General features: G+C 48.8%; 1 protein-coding gene across 1 annotated transcript; it reads left to right on the top strand.

Moving 5' to 3' along the window:
- The first annotated feature begins 1,540 nt into the window (after positions 1-1,540).
- On the top strand, positions 1,541-16,249 carry slc35a2 (solute carrier family 35 member 2). Its single transcript, XM_066710058.1, has 5 exons — positions 1,541-1,819; positions 5,498-5,680; positions 5,910-6,061; positions 6,373-7,142; positions 14,114-16,249. The coding sequence occupies exons 1-5, from the start codon at positions 1,741-1,743 to the stop codon at positions 14,139-14,141; spliced, it is 1,212 nt and encodes a 403-aa protein (XP_066566155.1). The 5' UTR covers positions 1,541-1,740; the 3' UTR covers positions 14,142-16,249.
- Positions 16,250-16,326: the final 77 nt, after the last annotated feature.

A 16,326-nucleotide genomic window follows, 5' to 3' on the forward strand; every position in this document is an offset into this window, starting at 1 on the left:
CTCTCAGTAGGACTTTCCCTTCAGACCTGGAATAAGTCTGGTTGCTCTCCTCTGAACTGCCTCTAGAGCAGCGATATCTTTCTTGAAGTGTGGAGCCCAGAACTGTCCACAGTATCCAGATGAGCTCTAACTAGTGCATCGTACAGTCTGAACATCACTGCCCAATTCTACACTTTTGACAATATACCCTAGCATTGTGTTTGCCTTTTTATTGCTTCCCCACATTGTTTGGATGGGGAAAGTGAGGAGTCCACATAGACTCCTAGGTCTTTCTCATGCGTTACTTCATCTAGTTCTGTTCCTCCCATAGTGTAATGGTCCTTTCAACTTAAATTATATGAGAAAGTTTGATTTAACTCCCTGTTTCTGGATTCGTTGAAACAATCCAGTCCGCGTGTTCAGTTGTCAAATAAAGGCAGGTTTGGCAGCGTTGCCTTTTCTCACACGGTCAGAAACTACTGAAACAAGGGGTGTATCGCCACCTGGTGGGTAGTATAAGTAAGTGCAGGTCTGTTAGGTAAACACACCAATCTCTCCTCGCTTTCTCTTTCTCACAGACACACTGTAGCAGGAGAGGAGCTGAAGGGTGAGGCCTTTATGGCAGTTTGCCAGCACATACCGGGCTGCTTGCTGTGGAGTCAAACCCAGGCAGAGACCCTGCCTGCTGACTGGCTGTGTGGATGGTTGGGATGTTGGCATTTTATGGCATGCCACCATGATTTGCAATTATTAAAAAAAATATAATAATCAGCAATTCATTAATAATGGTGTATGTTATCTTGTGAACAATTGTCACTTTACAATGATTTGCTTGTTTGAGGGAGGACGTATTACTCCTACTACTACTACTAGCACTACCAGTTCTACTTCCACTACCACTACTACCACTACAACTACCACTACTGTACTACTACCACTACCACTACCACAACAAACTCATGAACTGGCTGATGTTTAATGTGCTATATTACACTATGTAACACAATTTTTGTTCCTGGGTAGTGAGTGTTATTTCCTAATTGCTTATGCCTCAAAAGTATAGAAAATGGCTATTAATCCCCTCAAACTTTGCTTTTGTGACCAGAACAGTGATATTGTGAAATGTAACTATTTCCAATGAGAAAGCAGGTGAATTTGTGTCTTTTCGTTCACATAAAGTCAGAAAGAAACAACATATGAATCCAAATTGACATGTATTTATACTAAAGTAACACAAAAATGACTGCAAAAGATTTAGAAGCGAGTAGTTTCTCGAGATTACGATTATACTGTTTTCTCATTGGAAATAGTTCCATTTCACAATATCACTGTCCTGGTCACAAAAGCAAAGTTTGAGGGGATTAATAGCCATTTTCTCCACATCTGAGGCATAAGCAATTAGGAAATAACACTCACTACCCAGGAACATTATTCATTATTATTGGTATGATGAATTGGCAGCGCAGTCCTCCACGCCGGCAGGGGCGCCAGTGCCGTGACGTCACGCAGACGTGGCTCTGTGTACCCGGAAGTTGCCGTTGCCAGGCCGGGTGACCCGGAAGTGTAACAGGAAGCGCAGGAGGCAACAGATCCGCGGGGAGGAGACAGACCCGCACAGCGACCGCCGACACGGACAGGTGACAGCACAGACCCGGGGCTGGGGTACGTTTCTACCCCCTTGTCGTCGATCACAAGCGGGGCAGCCGTTGCGGAGGCGCCGAGCGGAGCGCCAGGCGGCCGGGGAGCCACGTCAGCGCCAACATGGCGGCCAGGAGCGAGGCGCCGGGGTCCGCGCCGGCGGGGGACAAGGCGGGAGGCTCCCGCAGACACGCAGGCAACGGTACGGTAGGCGAGGGACCCGGGGGCGGACCCGGACCCCCCGGCGGTGGAAACACCGGGGCGCAGGGCTCGGGGGGCGGCGCACACCCGGGGAGGTGGACGCTGCCAGTCCCGGTTGTGTGCCAGGATTGCTCGGTGATACGGGCTGCACTTTTCCGAGCAGTTTAATTGATGTCAGCCGTGTGGGGGATTGACGGGGCTCAGGGCTGGATGTGTCGGCCGGACACTGCGCCTGTCAGATCCGGGTCCCCGCTGCGACACACACCGGACCCGCATCCGTGTGGTGCCGTGTTTGTCAGGGCAGGGCGGGCATTTCACACCGTGCAAACACCGCGCAGATGCAATAAACCCCCCCGTCCGCAGCTCCAGCATTGGCTCCTGTGCGGCAGCTTGTGCAGGTCGGCGTTGAATACTTTTCTTATTTTCATTTCCTTAAAACACAAACCCCAGTGAGGATGCTGTCGCTGGAGAGTAAGCTCAGTTGCCCGAGGACAGATATTGATGCACAGACCCAGACAGGAGGGGAAAGAGTCCTGAAAAATCCCACTCACGTAGAAGTAAAAGTACTGGTATAAATAACTACTCATTTAAAAAGTACTCTGAATACAAGTTACTCAGTTACTTTCATCAAACAAAGCATTGTCACATGATCTCCAAGCAAACACTAACTCTAAATGTATGTATGTATATGTATACACACACACACACACACACACACACACACACACAGACGGGTGACAAATTAAAGGAAAAAACAACATACAGTGTCTCAGTGAGGTGTTGGGCACCACGAGCCCCAGGACAGCTTCAATGCTCTTGGCACAGTTTCTCCGAGTCTCTGGACTCTACTGGAGGGATGAACACCATTCTTCCAAAAGATATTCCCTCATTTGGGGTTTTGATGATGGTGGTGGAGAGCGCTGTCTAACACGTCGGTCCAGAATCTCCCATAGGTGTTCAGTTGGGTTGAGTTCTGGTGACTGTGAAGGCCAGAGCATATGAGTCCCATCATTTTCATCCTCATCACACCATTCAGTGACCCTCGTGCCCTGTGGATGGGCATTGTCATCCTGGAAGACACCCCTCCCATCAGGAGAGAAATGTCACCGCAGGATAAAGGAGATCACTCTGTAATGACTTTGTCATGATTTGCAGAGACCCTTCCCTCTAAGGGGACAAGTGGACTAATGAATACAAATAAAATCAAAATGCTAACTTAACACTAACAAATGTTGATAATACTTTGTTAGTTTATTGTAGGGGACATCACTGGTCCCAATAGGAGGCCGTATTTTACAGAAATATCTCTTTCCAAAAAAAGGTATGGGTGTGTAATGTGTGATATTGTCTGATATTTCATCAGCATTGCTGAAGGTTGTGTTCCTTGTGATCATGAACGTTCACCGTGTCAGAGATCAGTGCTAATTTGAAAACAAGCACGATGCAGATATTGCGTTTTGATATAAATCAGGAATGTGAAATGTCGCGTTTTGAAAAAAGCTTTTAGCATTGGGATTACAAGACGTATAACTTGTTTTAGATTAAACTGTGTATATTATGTGAAGAGGGTACCCTCTAGCAGTATATCCATAGCAATAATTGTGTGTGCTTGCCACAAAGCTCTTCAAATGTTTGCTCACTAATAGGGTGGAACGATTCCACACATCTTCGATTCGGTTCAATTTTCGATTATATATTTTTCTTCACACACTTGTCTACAAATTAATAACCTTTTTTTGACAAAAATTTAACAATTATTTTAACACTGCCAGCCAGGAAATTAACAATAACGGTATATTAACAGTATGGGCTTATGAAACTCACTTTAATGGACTTTAAGTAGTTCTAGATTTGCATGAACAGTTTTTCTTAAGTTGTCGTGATTGAATTCAAAAGGAAAGTTAGAACCTTGCTGAGTCGATCAGAGCTATATCAGCTGCCATTCTGCAATTGTGTATCAAAACGAGAGCATATACATAAACAAGAAAATAATAAACGGCTCGGTCTAACAGCTGTGTACATCAATACAGAAAACACGCTTTTCAACACTACAGTGCGCTATAATAGAAACAGATCAAACAGATCAAGACAATGACCCAGGAACGAGAGTAGTTGTCATTCGTTACTTTCCAGCCCTGCCCAGACAACACCACATCCTCGCAGCAGTAAGGTTGAGGGTTGGTTGGGGCCACAGCGCTGTGACAGCGTCAGAAACGCCAATTGCAACGCACGCGAGGTAACGTTTGTGAGCGGGTCCGAGCAAAGTTCCCTCGTGTGATGCGGTGGAGAGCTAATAGCAGCGCTATCATACCTCGGCACAGTCTGTCTTTCTCTGAGAACTGAAAGGATGGCTTAGACTAAGAGATTAGATTGCGTTGTTGATTTTTACAATCCCTTGTTGTAATGCCAAGTATCAACTGATAAGTTTAAGAAGTTTAAGGATATTTCAAATTTGCTTGCCTTTACAGAGCAACAGTTAATAACCTTAATAATAAATTTTGGTGTGACTGTGACTGTTCAGCTGTGCCTTCCTGTAACATGCAGACCTGAGTTCAAGACGTGACAGAAATATAAACGATATAGATCTGTACTATATATTAATGCGACCATAATAGTAAACTGAATGATGTCAGATTCTATTTCAGGGCAACTCTGGACCTTTACAACTTGAACCTAATAAAACTGCATCACTTTATCTGGGCTAATTGGTTGTGTCTCCTGATGTGCTGCTGGAAAATAGAGCTCTGTCTTTGTATAAGGCCTGTCTGGGAGGGGCACTTCATACCGGCTGTTCTTCTCTCTCACATTTTGCTTCAGTAGTTCAGACAGACCACCATAGAAGTCGGTGGAAGAGTGTGGAGTTTATTGGGTCTGACCCCGCTTGGCTGAGCGTGCGTCTGATTGACTTTGTCCCTCCCCAGCTGTACTTTTAATCTGCATTCCTGTACCTGCAGAACTGGTCTGATCACCAAAACTGTAGTATCGACCCTTCTTCAGCCCGGTTCTGTCTCGGGTATTTGTTATTACGGTGACATCATTTGGCCGTCGCTGGCCGCTTCTCGGGCGTATGTAGAACAGGGCGAGCCGGAACGGGTCCCACGAGAGAAGGTGGGTTTGTTTGCAGGCAGGGACTGAAGTTCAAAGACGAGCGAGTCCACGGCTCAGTGCGCAACCTGCGGGACTGCGGGGAGACGGACTGCCGGTGAATTAATCCCCGAGAACTGATTCTGCGGCCCCGGTGTGGAGAGTGTCCCGGGTTTAACCGGTGCGTGAGAGGTGGAGAGAGATGCGGGGTGTGTGCCTCGTGTGTGCGCCAGGTGTGTTTGGTTTATGATGGATGTTTGTTCGCAGTGTATCAGGGTTGTCCAAGAGCTGTGTGCGTTGTGCATTGGGTGTGTGGGTGGAATAGAGTGCCATAAACAAACAGCTGTTAAAGAAAGGAAGAACGAAGTGTGTCAGGTCTGACAGTGCGTCTGTGAGAGACGCTCCAAGAGGCTGTTGCTGTTTGAGCAGGGAGTGACCAGAAACCTCCCCCACCATTGTGTGAGAAACAATGGAGCCTTTGTGATGCGGGGGGGGTATCGCTGGCGGAGGGACTCGGCCTGTGTGGGGGGTGCTCCGGGGCCTGCCTGCCGACCGGGTTTCACAGTTTGTTTTTCTTCCTGCGCTCCCCCTCCAGGTAACAAGAAGCTCAAGTACATCAGCCTGGCCATCCTGGTGGTGCAGAATGCCTCGCTCATCCTCAGCATCCGCTACGTGCGCACGCTGCCCGGCGACCGCTTCCTCTCCACCACCGCTGTCGTCCTGGCTGAGGTGCTCAAGGTGCTCACCTGCCTGCTGCTCATCCTGGTGCAGAAGCGCGGTAAGAGCACACCGGGATCCCCCCGCGGCACGGCAGTGTCCTGTCGGGCATGAGCCGGCCGCTCAGACTCTTGTCTTCCTTCTTAATCGGTCGTCCTCCTCGACGCCATGCCTGTTGGGCGCGTAGAATGCGTGGGGGGGACTGCGGTGATGATGTCCTCGAGTCCTTTCAGTTCTGCGGTTGGCATCTGTGGAGGTCTTTAACATTTCGTGTCTGTGTCTGTCCACAGGGAGCGTGCGGGAGTTCGTGGGGCTGCTGTATGACGCCATCGTTGTGCAGTACATGGACACCCTGAAGCTGGCCGTGCCCTCGCTCATCTACACCCTGCAGAACAACCTCCAGTACGTGGCCATCTCCAACCTGCCTGCCGCCACCTTCCAGGTCAGTGCCAGCGCCGCCGGGCCCTTGTGCTCCAAACGGGCACCGTGTGTGTGGGATGTGTGTGCAGTGGGCTCTGTGTGACGTGTAATAGACATCTATATATGCAGGGGAAAGTCTAACCAGGGTTTTTGGGTGGGCTGACTGAAGGTTGAGTATGTTTTTCTCATTCCCCCATCGTTGATTAAGTTTAGCTAAAGTAGCTTCTCCTCCCTCTTCCGCTTCTCCTCCCTCTTCCTCTTCTCCTCCTCTGCCTCTGAACGCTCCCTCTCTCCTGTCCTTCCCCCCCGCCGCCTCTGTCTCCCCGCCCCCAGGTGACCTACCAGCTGAAGATCCTGACCACGGCTGTCTTCTCGGTGCTGATGCTGCGCAAGAGCCTGTCGCGGCTGCAGTGGGTGTCCCTGGTGCTGCTGTTCACGGGCGTGGCCATCGTGCAGGTGGAGCAGGAGGGCGGCCGCAAGGAGACATCGGTGGTGAGCGGCGGCCAGAACTACGGCATGGGCCTGGTGGCCGTGGTGGTGTCCTGCCTGTCCTCAGGCTTCGCGGGCGTCTACTTCGAGAAGATCCTGAAGGGCAGCTCGGCCTCGGTGTGGTTGCGCAACGTGCAGCTGGGCATCTTCGGCACGGCGCTGGGCCTGCTGGGGCTGTGGTGGAAGGACGGCCAGGCGGTGGCCGAGAGGGGCTTCCTGTTTGGCTACACCCCGCTAGTGTGGGGTGTCATCTTCAACCAGGCGTTCGGCGGCCTGCTGGTGGCTGTGGTGGTCAAGTACGCGGACAACATCCTCAAGGGCTTTGCCACGTCCTTCTCCATCGTAGTGTCCACCGTCACCTCCGTCTACCTCTTCGGCTTCCACGTGGACCTGTTGTTCACGCTGGGCGCCGGGCTGGTCATCGGAGCCGTGTACATGTACAGCCTGCCCCGCGCGCCGGCCGCCCCCTCCGCCGCCGCCGTCTCCGCCTCCGACTCCTCTGCAGCGCTGCTGGCCTCCTCCAGCTCCTCCTCCTCCTCCTCTTCCTCCCTGGCCCACGTCAGGAACCACGTGGCGGACGACGGAGACCTGGAGACGGACCCTTTCCTTCCCAAGTCAGTTCTAGTGAAGTGATAACAGGGCCGTTCCCGCTTCACACCCCACTCCCCTCGCCCCACCGCCCCCTAACCACCCTCTAACTTGAACTAAAGCCCCTCTAACGTGTCATCGCCGCCGCCGCCTCCTCCTCCTCCTCCTCCTCTTCCTCTTTTCTATTCCTACTGTTTTTAAAATGTTTTGTTATTATTTTGTTTGGATAAAATGGTTCTGGCTCCTGTTTTCTGTGGGGGTGGGGGGGGACAGGGACAGAAAAAGGAACGGAAAGGCACAGCATCACTCGTTCGTATTCCTTATGTATGGCGGCCCATAAGGTAGAGAGTCCAACGCTGGCAATAACATGTTGCACTAATCTATGTAAGTAGCTGTTGTGTTTACATGTTTGAAAACCAATTAAAAACCAGTGTAGCCGTGATAAGGCAGCTTCCAGAGGGGGAGAAACCCCAGATCCACACCGACGCACCCCTGCAGGCCCCCCGTGTTCCCCTCGAGCAGAACCCGGAAGGTTGTTTTGTGTGGCGGCGTGTTGGCGGGACAGAACCGGTCTCTGGTGGAACGGCAGCACGAGTTTAGAGTCCGCATTCAGGAGGAAGATGGATTACAGTTAATCCCGGCTCAACAGAGCCTTCCTCGCCAGTACAGCACAGATGTTTAATCTGCTTTTGCTGCTGCCGTCTTCTCCTTAGCGAGAGGAGCGATCTGCGTTTCCTCTGCACGCTTCAGGCCGGGGGGGGGGGGGATAAATAATGGAAGATGCACTTCAAAGATGGAGGAAAATTCATAAAAATAATTGCCAGTTAAGAACCAGATCTGATACCCTGCGATGCTGTGCCTTTTTCCAGAACCACGTTTACCTGTACAGTACTAATCAATGTTAATAAATCCAAACGAGACTATATATAATTTAATTCTGCGGGTTAAAGGTCAGGCGTCACAGCCTAAAGTGGACTTTGTTGAAAACAAAATGCAAAACAAACTTACGTGTGTAGAATTTAGGAAATTCTGGGGGAAACCACTTCTTAGGACTAAGGGGAGATCCAACACGGATATCATCGCACGACTCGCCAAAAGCGAGCGGCGACGCCAGCAGGGTGGTGGGGGGTGTCCCTATGGCAGCTAACATCTCATTTCTGTGGAACCGACCCAAAAGGGGCTTGGCGATAACTGGGGAGGAGGGACACTTTAAACATCCTGGAGATCAGGTCTGACTGGTCCGGTGTGATATTGACTGGCGGTGACCTCGGCGGTGCCTGTTCCTATCCCTGTTCGGCTACATATTTGAGGATCTAAGCCAGATGCCATGTGCCGCTCGCTGGATTGTGGCAGAATAAGCCCCGAGTCCATGTATGTGGCGTTGTCATGTGGCGTCGCCAGTTACTGGGTAAACCAAGCCTTGGCTGAGCAGCGTTCAGGGAAGGAGCTCAACTGGTTTTACTTGCTTTTCCCGGCAGCCAGGCAGATGCAGGACGTCCTGTTTGGTGACGGATCGCACTGAAAGACCGTCTAACCGGTCGAGGAACTTTCAAAAGAGATAGTCTCCGATCAAAATCCACCAGGACTGACTTCTAACACCCTTCCAGTTATAAAGTAATTTGGGGTCTTACTCCTGTGCATTTAAAACAGTATCTTACAGAGATGCGATCCGTCCACTTCAGAGCTGCTTCTGTGACACCTGACCTGTTAACTAACTGGCTGTTAACACTACTGTTACTGCTGTACACAAGAAAGCAATCTGGATTGTCAGATGCATTGTACACATTGTATATAGATGTGACACCTGTTTTTAGTTTGTTTTATTTTATTTTCTCTTCTTCTGATTAATGTTTTTTTTCTTATGTGCATGGAAACTAATTTGTTTTTATTTTTGAGAACAAAACACAAAACTGAATGTTTCTCCCCCCCCCTCGCCAAATGTTCTTGCGTTACTCTGGTTTATTATTATTATTATTATTATTATTATTATTATTATTATTATTATTGCCCCTTGAGTTGGGTGGAGCCGGCTCCCGGGCTCCCCGGCCGCACTCGTAGTCTGTGCGTTTGAAGCTTTGTTTTAGTTTTTGGCGTTCTCTTTCAACGCTTAAACTAAAACAAAAGTCAGTCTTCAGTTGTCCTTAGAGTTGGATAATTAACTTTAAATCCAAAAGCCATTATGTTATTGTTTTATAAACGGGGAACTGCACGGGTTCCCATTCCTGACGGATCTGTGAGCTCGACTGGGACACGAGGCGGAAGAGCAGGGGTTTGGCTGGGTGGGTGTCGGGGAAACCGATGGCTTTTTTGGGGACGGAGTCTAAGACGGGTGTCAGACTCCAGTCCTAGGGGGCCGCAGGATCCGCTGGGTTTCATTCCAACCCGGCTCCTTAATTGGTCTAATTAATTGAACCCTTCTCTTCCAGGCTCTGAAATGTTCTGTGCGTTCAGTGTTTTGAATCAAACGAATTGTCGGGTATTGGCTATAAAACTATAATTTGAAAGTTTTAGATAAGCTCATCTGAGTAAATAATGATATCAAGTCATTGGGATCTCCTGAGCAAAAACCAGCAGACACTGTGGTCCCCCAGGCCTGAGTTGTGTGAGCGTTTAAACTCTCCACTCTGGCGCCGTGCTGAGAGGCTGCTGCGATCGGGGGAGGGTTTTTTATTTTTTACTTTTATTTTTATTAAAACAAACAAAACCAACCAAACCGCTCATGTGTCTGAGGGCCCTGCGCCTCCCGACTTTGCCAACAGTACCTGTTGCGCAGAACGTGAGAGTAGAACCATTTCTGCAGCTATACTATACTATACTACACTATACTATACTATACTCTATTTAAATGTTTTTAAGCAACACACACTGCCACTGAGTTTAATGTTTTTCACACGTAGTGACGGGTAGCTTCATCGGATTGTAACGGCTCTAGTGGAGTGCAGGCTGAGCGTGTTAAATGAGCAGCACCTCTTCATTGGACCTGCTGAGACCTCCCCCACCCTCCTGCCCAAAGCTGCTGGAAACAGCGCTAAGGGGCTGCAGTTTAGCCGATGACCGGTCCGGTTAAGTCCGAGGGGACCCAGAAGACAGACTGCATGGCCCCGCAGGCTCCAGGGGCTACCTCTGGAATAAAACAAACCAGATGCCACTCTGGGCCCCACAGGAACTCATTTCACATAATTATCTTTGTGTGTGTGTGAAGTAAAGGCAGCGAGGGCAAAATAAATGAGACGGTTTGTCAATGTGCTTCTTCAACACTGAATTGCCAGGGGTTGGGGGGGGATCAGGATCAAAATTCTCAGCTTGAGACGGCACTTTTCGCTTCGGAAAAACCTCAAACGTATGAAAACGGAATTCACGGAACAGTTCAAGGTTTACTTTTTTTTTTGTCCGGTAACTTTGAAGTGTTTGACCAGCGTTTTTGTGCTCGTAGTTAGTCCGGGGTTTATGTACAGAGGGTGGGGTGGGGTGGGGGGGGCAGCACTTGAATCGTACTTCCGGGGCCGTTCTTATAGAGAGACGAGGCTCGGGGTACGAGAGGCACTGAGGGTCTGACCCTGTGGGCCAAGGGGATTCTGCTCAGAGGTTTTCCTGGCTAAAACGATGGCGTCCTCTTTCTGTTTTTTTTTTTAGTTGTCAGTCAGAAATCTGGGTTGTTGGAGGAGTATGTTGTTTAGGTGTGACTGTGTGTGTGTGTGTGTGTGTGTGTGTGTGTGTGTGTGTGTGTGTGTGTGTGTGTGGTACTTTGGAAGTGATCCAAACTTTTACCTTAATCACAAGGATAATCTAATGTTGATGGAATTTGAAAACAAACCGTGTTTGAGAGACCAGATTAATGTGTATCCAGGGGGAAAAGGGGATGTGTTTTTTATTTATATTTTTTAGACTTTAAATCTTTTCTTTCTGTGTAATTTATGTTCAACGGTAATGTTTGTTATCTATTATTTTGTTAATACCTTGGGGGATAATGAAGGGTTTCATTTTTTTATTTATCGGCAAATAAATGCTTGTGCCTTGTACTAATGAGACGTTACGTTATATAATGAAAACCAATGAACCAAAAGGAAGAAGAAAAAAAAAACAAAAAAAAAAACTTCAACCAGTGTGCTTGTTTTATTTCACGACTGGAGCTGCAAACTGGAAAAGAAAAATGGAAAGAAAACAACCGGGGGAACTTAACTTTGTGTGAATTAATAATTGAAAACTTCAGGAACAAAAACTGGAGAAAAGGGGACAATTAATTACCACCAATTTTCTATCCTTTTCGGAGTTTGTGCTGTTAAAAATCAGAATCTATAAATGGTAGCAGTTCCATCTCGAGTCTAGTCAATAATGGGTTTTGTGGTACAGCGGGAAAAAAGGGCTTAAAAATGATGGGTTTCAGCTGCAGAGAGGGAGAGTCGGGCCCCCTTTAACCCCTCCGCCTGCATTTGACAAGGGAGTTATGTGAAATGAGTTCTGGGTATTTCCTAAAACACGCGTGAAGCGATTCCTCATGGTGGCCGCTGTGTGAGGGGATTGAGTCGCAGTGGGGGGGGGGATCTCCAGCCAGAGCACCGGGCACCCAGAGGTTGGGTCCTGGCAGGGACAGGGGACTCGCCAATGCAAAGCGCTAGTGGCGGATCGGGCCGTGTGTGTGCTAGCCGTCACTGGAGGCGCATACGCTGAATCAGAGCCCCGATTGGCTGTGGTGGTCCTTCCACAGAGCCCTGATTGGCTGTGGCCTTCCTTCCACAGAACGCTTTATTCTACATAATTGGTGGCCGAACCACATGCTGGCAGAGCTTGGCATTGGTATCAGATCTCAAGGGCAAGGCCTTCCCTCCACACTCTCACCGCTGGCGTACGTGTGGAAAGCCTGTTTGTTTGGCTCTGTGGCAGAATCGCTCTTTAAACTACAAAGAACAAAGTCTGTGGAACCTTTTGAAGAATTATTAGGGATCGGGCTCGGCCTCGGAGTTAATTTAATACACAATCAAGATCTTAAACATGTTACACTTCAAAAGCAAAGCGGTCAGTTTAAGTTTGTTCACGGTGACAGAAATCAAAGTGTGTGTGTGAGGGTGGGTGGGGAGTATAAAGGCTTTAGTGCATTATCCACGACAGTGATAGAAACTATTTCACTTATCTGAATGTGAATGAGGCCGTTTCATGTTTTTCAACACCTGCCCAGCCCAAAACAATCTCTTAATGTTGAATAGAACAAATCAACCTACACACCCACACCCATGCTGTAAAGTAAGAATGCTTTCAAAATAGACATGTGATTATATTTATCAGTTAACAAAATACAAAGTTTTGAACAGAAGAAAAATCTAAATCAAATCCATATTTGGTGTGACCACCCTTTGCCTTCAAAACAGCATCAATTCTTCTAGGTTCACTTGCACAAAGTCAGGGATTTTGTAGGCATATAGTCAGGTGTATGATTAAACAATTATACCAAACAGGTGCTAATGATCATCAATTCAATATGTAGGTTGAAACAATCATTAACTGAAACAGAAACAGCTGTGTAGGAGGAATACAACTGGGTGAGGAACAGCCAGACTCAGCTAACAAGGTGAGGCTGCTGAAGACAGTTTACTGTCAAAAGTCAGACACCATGGCAAGACTGAGCACAGCAACAAGACACAAGGCAGTTCTACTGCATCAGCAAGGTCTCTCCCAGGCAGACGGGTTTCCAGATGTGCTGTCCAAGCTCTTTTGAAGAAGCACAAAGAAACGGGCAACGTTGAGGACCGTAGACGCAGTGGTCGGCCAAGGAAACTGACTGCAGCAGATGAGACGCATCATGCTTACTTCCCTCTGCAATCGGAAGATGTCCAGCAGTGCCATCAGCTCAGAATTGGCAGAAAACAGTGGGACCCTGGTACACCCATCTACTGTCCGGAGAAGTCTGGTCAGAAGTGGCCTTCATGGAAGACTTGTGGCCAAAAAGCCATACCTCTGACGTGGAAACAAGGCCAAGTGACTCAACTATACATGAAAACACAGGAACTGGGGTGCAGAAAAATGCAGCAGTTGCTCTGGACTGATGAGTTACAATGTGAAATATGTGGCTGTAGCAGAAGGCAGTTTGTTGCTGAAGGGCTGGAGAGCGGTACACGAATGAGTGTCTGCAGGCAACAGTGAAGCATGGTGGAGGTTCCTTACAAGTTTGGGGCTGCATTTCTGCAAATGGAGTTGGGGACTTGGTCAGAATGAATGGTCTCCTCAATGCTGAGAAGTACAGGCCGATACTTATCCATCATGCAATACCATCAGGGAGGCATCTGATTGGCCCCAACTTGATTCTGCAGCATGACAACGACACCAAACATACAGCGACTGAACTATCTTCAGCGTAAAGAAGAACAAGGAGTCCTGGAAGTGATGGTATGGCCCCCACAGAGCCCTGATTTCAACATCATCGAGTCTGTCTGGGATTACATGAAGAGAGAGAAGCAGCTGAGGCTGCCTAAATCCACAGGAGAACTGTGGTTAGTTCTCCAAGATGTTTGGGCCGAACTACCTGCCGAGTTCCTTCAAAAACAGTGTGCAAGTGAACCTAGAAGAATTGATGCTGTTTTGAAGGCAAAGGGTGGTCACACCAAATATGGATTTGATTTAGATTTTTCTTCTGTTCACTCACTTTGCATTTAGTTAATTGATAAATATAATCTATTAACATGTCTATTTTTGAAAGCATTCTTACTTTACAGAATTTTTTCACACCTTCGTAAAACGTTTGCACAGTACTGTATATTTACACACAAATTAATTTCCGTCTTCTGCAGACCAACTCTTGTTGCGTGGCTGGTGTCCTCTGCTATTACAGGGTTGCCAGAGAGCGCAGAGGGACACCCAGGCCTCGGCCTCCTCAGATCGCCTGCCCGTAGCCGCCGTCTCCCTGGACCCGGTCAACACAGACGGGCCCGAGTCACCCCTGTCTAGATGCTGCTTGCTCGGCCCGTTGGGCTCACGCACTCATCCGTTCTCCTCCTTCTGTCCGTAGGTACCTGGGAAAGGAGAAGGGCTGCTAACGCGAGGGTCTGACCCTGGGAACGGGGGGACGGCTGCCACCTCCCCACACCGGCTGCCACCACCCGGCGTGCCAAGAGACTCACGGCAGGAGGGAGGTCTGGAATCACACGCGTGCCTTACTGTGAAAGTGCAACTCCAGCTGCTCGGAGAAAGAGACACCCCTGGGGTTGGGGGAGGGTCTGGCCCGGTGAGAGGGGGTCCCCTGAGCAGCTCCTATAGGCTGCCTCCCCCGCGGTCCTGGTAAATCCCGTTCCTGGCTCATGCTCAAGTCGCCCCTCGCCCCCACGGCCACTGCAGATCAAGTCCCGAAGTTCAAAACCGAATTCCCGGGAGGAGGACAACCCCCTCCCCAGTCTCCTTCCTCGGTCTCCTCCTCCAAAATCTGTGACCCTCCCCCTGGTGACTGAGATCCGGGAGACTCCACAGCCCCCTAACGGTTTCCTCTCGGCCCCCAAGACCAGATTCCCGCCCCGCAGTGAGAGCATGAGCCACAAACGGGGCCTCTTGGACTCCCCTTCGTCTCGGTAAGGGTCCTCTGTCTTTGCTGCTCCCCATCACACGTGTCCCCGTGCAGGACGTCCCCCGATTCGGGTCCGCATCATCCTCCATAGACTCTTTAAACCGCAATAACCTCCATGTGTCTTTTGATTCGTTTTAATGAATTAGTTTATTTTCTATCGTATTCAGAACACTATAATAATAATAATAATAATGGCATGCTGTCCAGGGTTGCAGTGGAAGGAAATTGGCTTCCTTTTTCATCACCTGCTAATAAGATCAGAATTTCCCACAATGCAACAGCAGACTTCGATGAAGCAGGGTTCGTGTGTCACCTCCTGCAGGGTTTCAATTTGAATTTCCTACAAAAAACAAAGGCCGCACCGCGTCCGATCGCCTACTGCCATGCTCGCACGCCGCAGAGATCAACAGGCTTCGAAAACCAAAAGCGCTACACCCTTATCCGTTAATAAATGAATATATACGGACCATAGACTCCTCCAGACATCGTCCCACGTCAGACAGAGTCCTCCCGGAGACACCTGATCAAAACCGTAGTTCTCACAAACTGAGAAAGCTTTCCCGTCGGTGTGAAACGCATGCTGTATTATAAACCCAATTCTAGATAAGTTAAAGGTCTTATGGGACAATGATGTCTTATTGAATATGACTTTCTGTCTCTCTCTGGGAGTTGCTCGTGAAAGAGCCGTCTGTTACAGCTGTAGGGGCCTTAGGGGCCACCTGCAGAGACCGCAGGGTTTCAGAGCAGCGAACAAATCCCACATCATAGCCGTTTCATCATAGACTGAAGTAGCGACTGTTTTAATCCAGTATTATTTTTATTTTCTCAAGTTTATTTCCTCCTTTCTCTCGACGTCTCCCCCACAAGAGCCTGGTCTTCAAGGGGCCTCGGTCTGGGGCCCCTTCGTGACGCTGTGAATGTGAATCCAGGCTCCGTTGACTGGCAGGACTCGTTCGGATCTCTCTCTCTTGTGACATTCGACTCTTCGAATGGCCGGGCCGAGTACTTTTTTAATTGTTATTTGTGTTTACCATGTTTTGTTCCACTCTTTTGACGTTGTTCCTGGGTTTTAACGCACCGCATGCACATCTTACACGGCTTCTAAAACGAAAGCACATATAACTCCACCGCGGCTTCACGCGACAGGATCAGACCCTGCTCGTTTCTGGTCCTCCACAGATAATGCCAAAGGGACCATTTCACCATGAGGGCCCCAGGTGGAGCCTGGCGGGATGGCGCAGGACCGTTCTGGGTGCCGGCCTCTCGGCGGACAGTGCCTTTGTGTCTGTGTTCGCAAATCGTGCAGCCTGAGGGGATCCCGTTGTGGGGCTTTCTGGGCAGGTGTGCCTCATCAATAATGTTAAGGGAGTAATAATAATAATAATAATAATGGGGTTCATGAACAAACACAGCGAAACGTACAAAGACTTGGAACTCAGACTCACTCTATGGCTCGGTTGCTTCTTCCTGTTTTTGGACTTGATTTCATACGTGTCCTTTTTTCCTGCCTTCTACCTACAATTCTGTTTTAACTTAACTTTGTAACAAATCTAAGGAATAAACTTGCTTACTATGCAAACAAAAGCGCTGCGGAGGATGAGTTTGATCTTTTTTCCAGTCTGTTGATGAATAGGAACACACTTTTAGCTCTGTAACCCCCTAAC

This window comes from Amia ocellicauda, chromosome 7 (assembly GCF_036373705.1).
Source record: "Amia ocellicauda isolate fAmiCal2 chromosome 7, fAmiCal2.hap1, whole genome shotgun sequence".
NCBI classification, from domain to species: domain Eukaryota; kingdom Metazoa; phylum Chordata; class Actinopteri; order Amiiformes; family Amiidae; genus Amia; species Amia ocellicauda.

What these genes read in the sequence shown, in the direction of transcription:
- slc35a2 (XM_066710058.1), top strand. Translation starts at nt 1,741, where the DNA reads ATGGCGGCCAGGAGCGAGGCGCCGGGGTCCGCGCCGGCGGGGGACAAG. An exon ending in TGCCTGCCGCCACCTTCCAG is followed by an intron (nt 6,062 to 6,372) that starts GTCAGTGCCAGC and finishes CCCCGCCCCCAG; the next exon opens with GTGACCTACCAGCTGAAGAT. An exon ending in ACGGACCCTTTCCTTCCCAA is followed by an intron (nt 7,143 to 14,113) that starts GTCAGTTCTAGT and finishes TTCTGTCCGTAG; the next exon opens with GTACCTGGGAAAGGAGAAGG.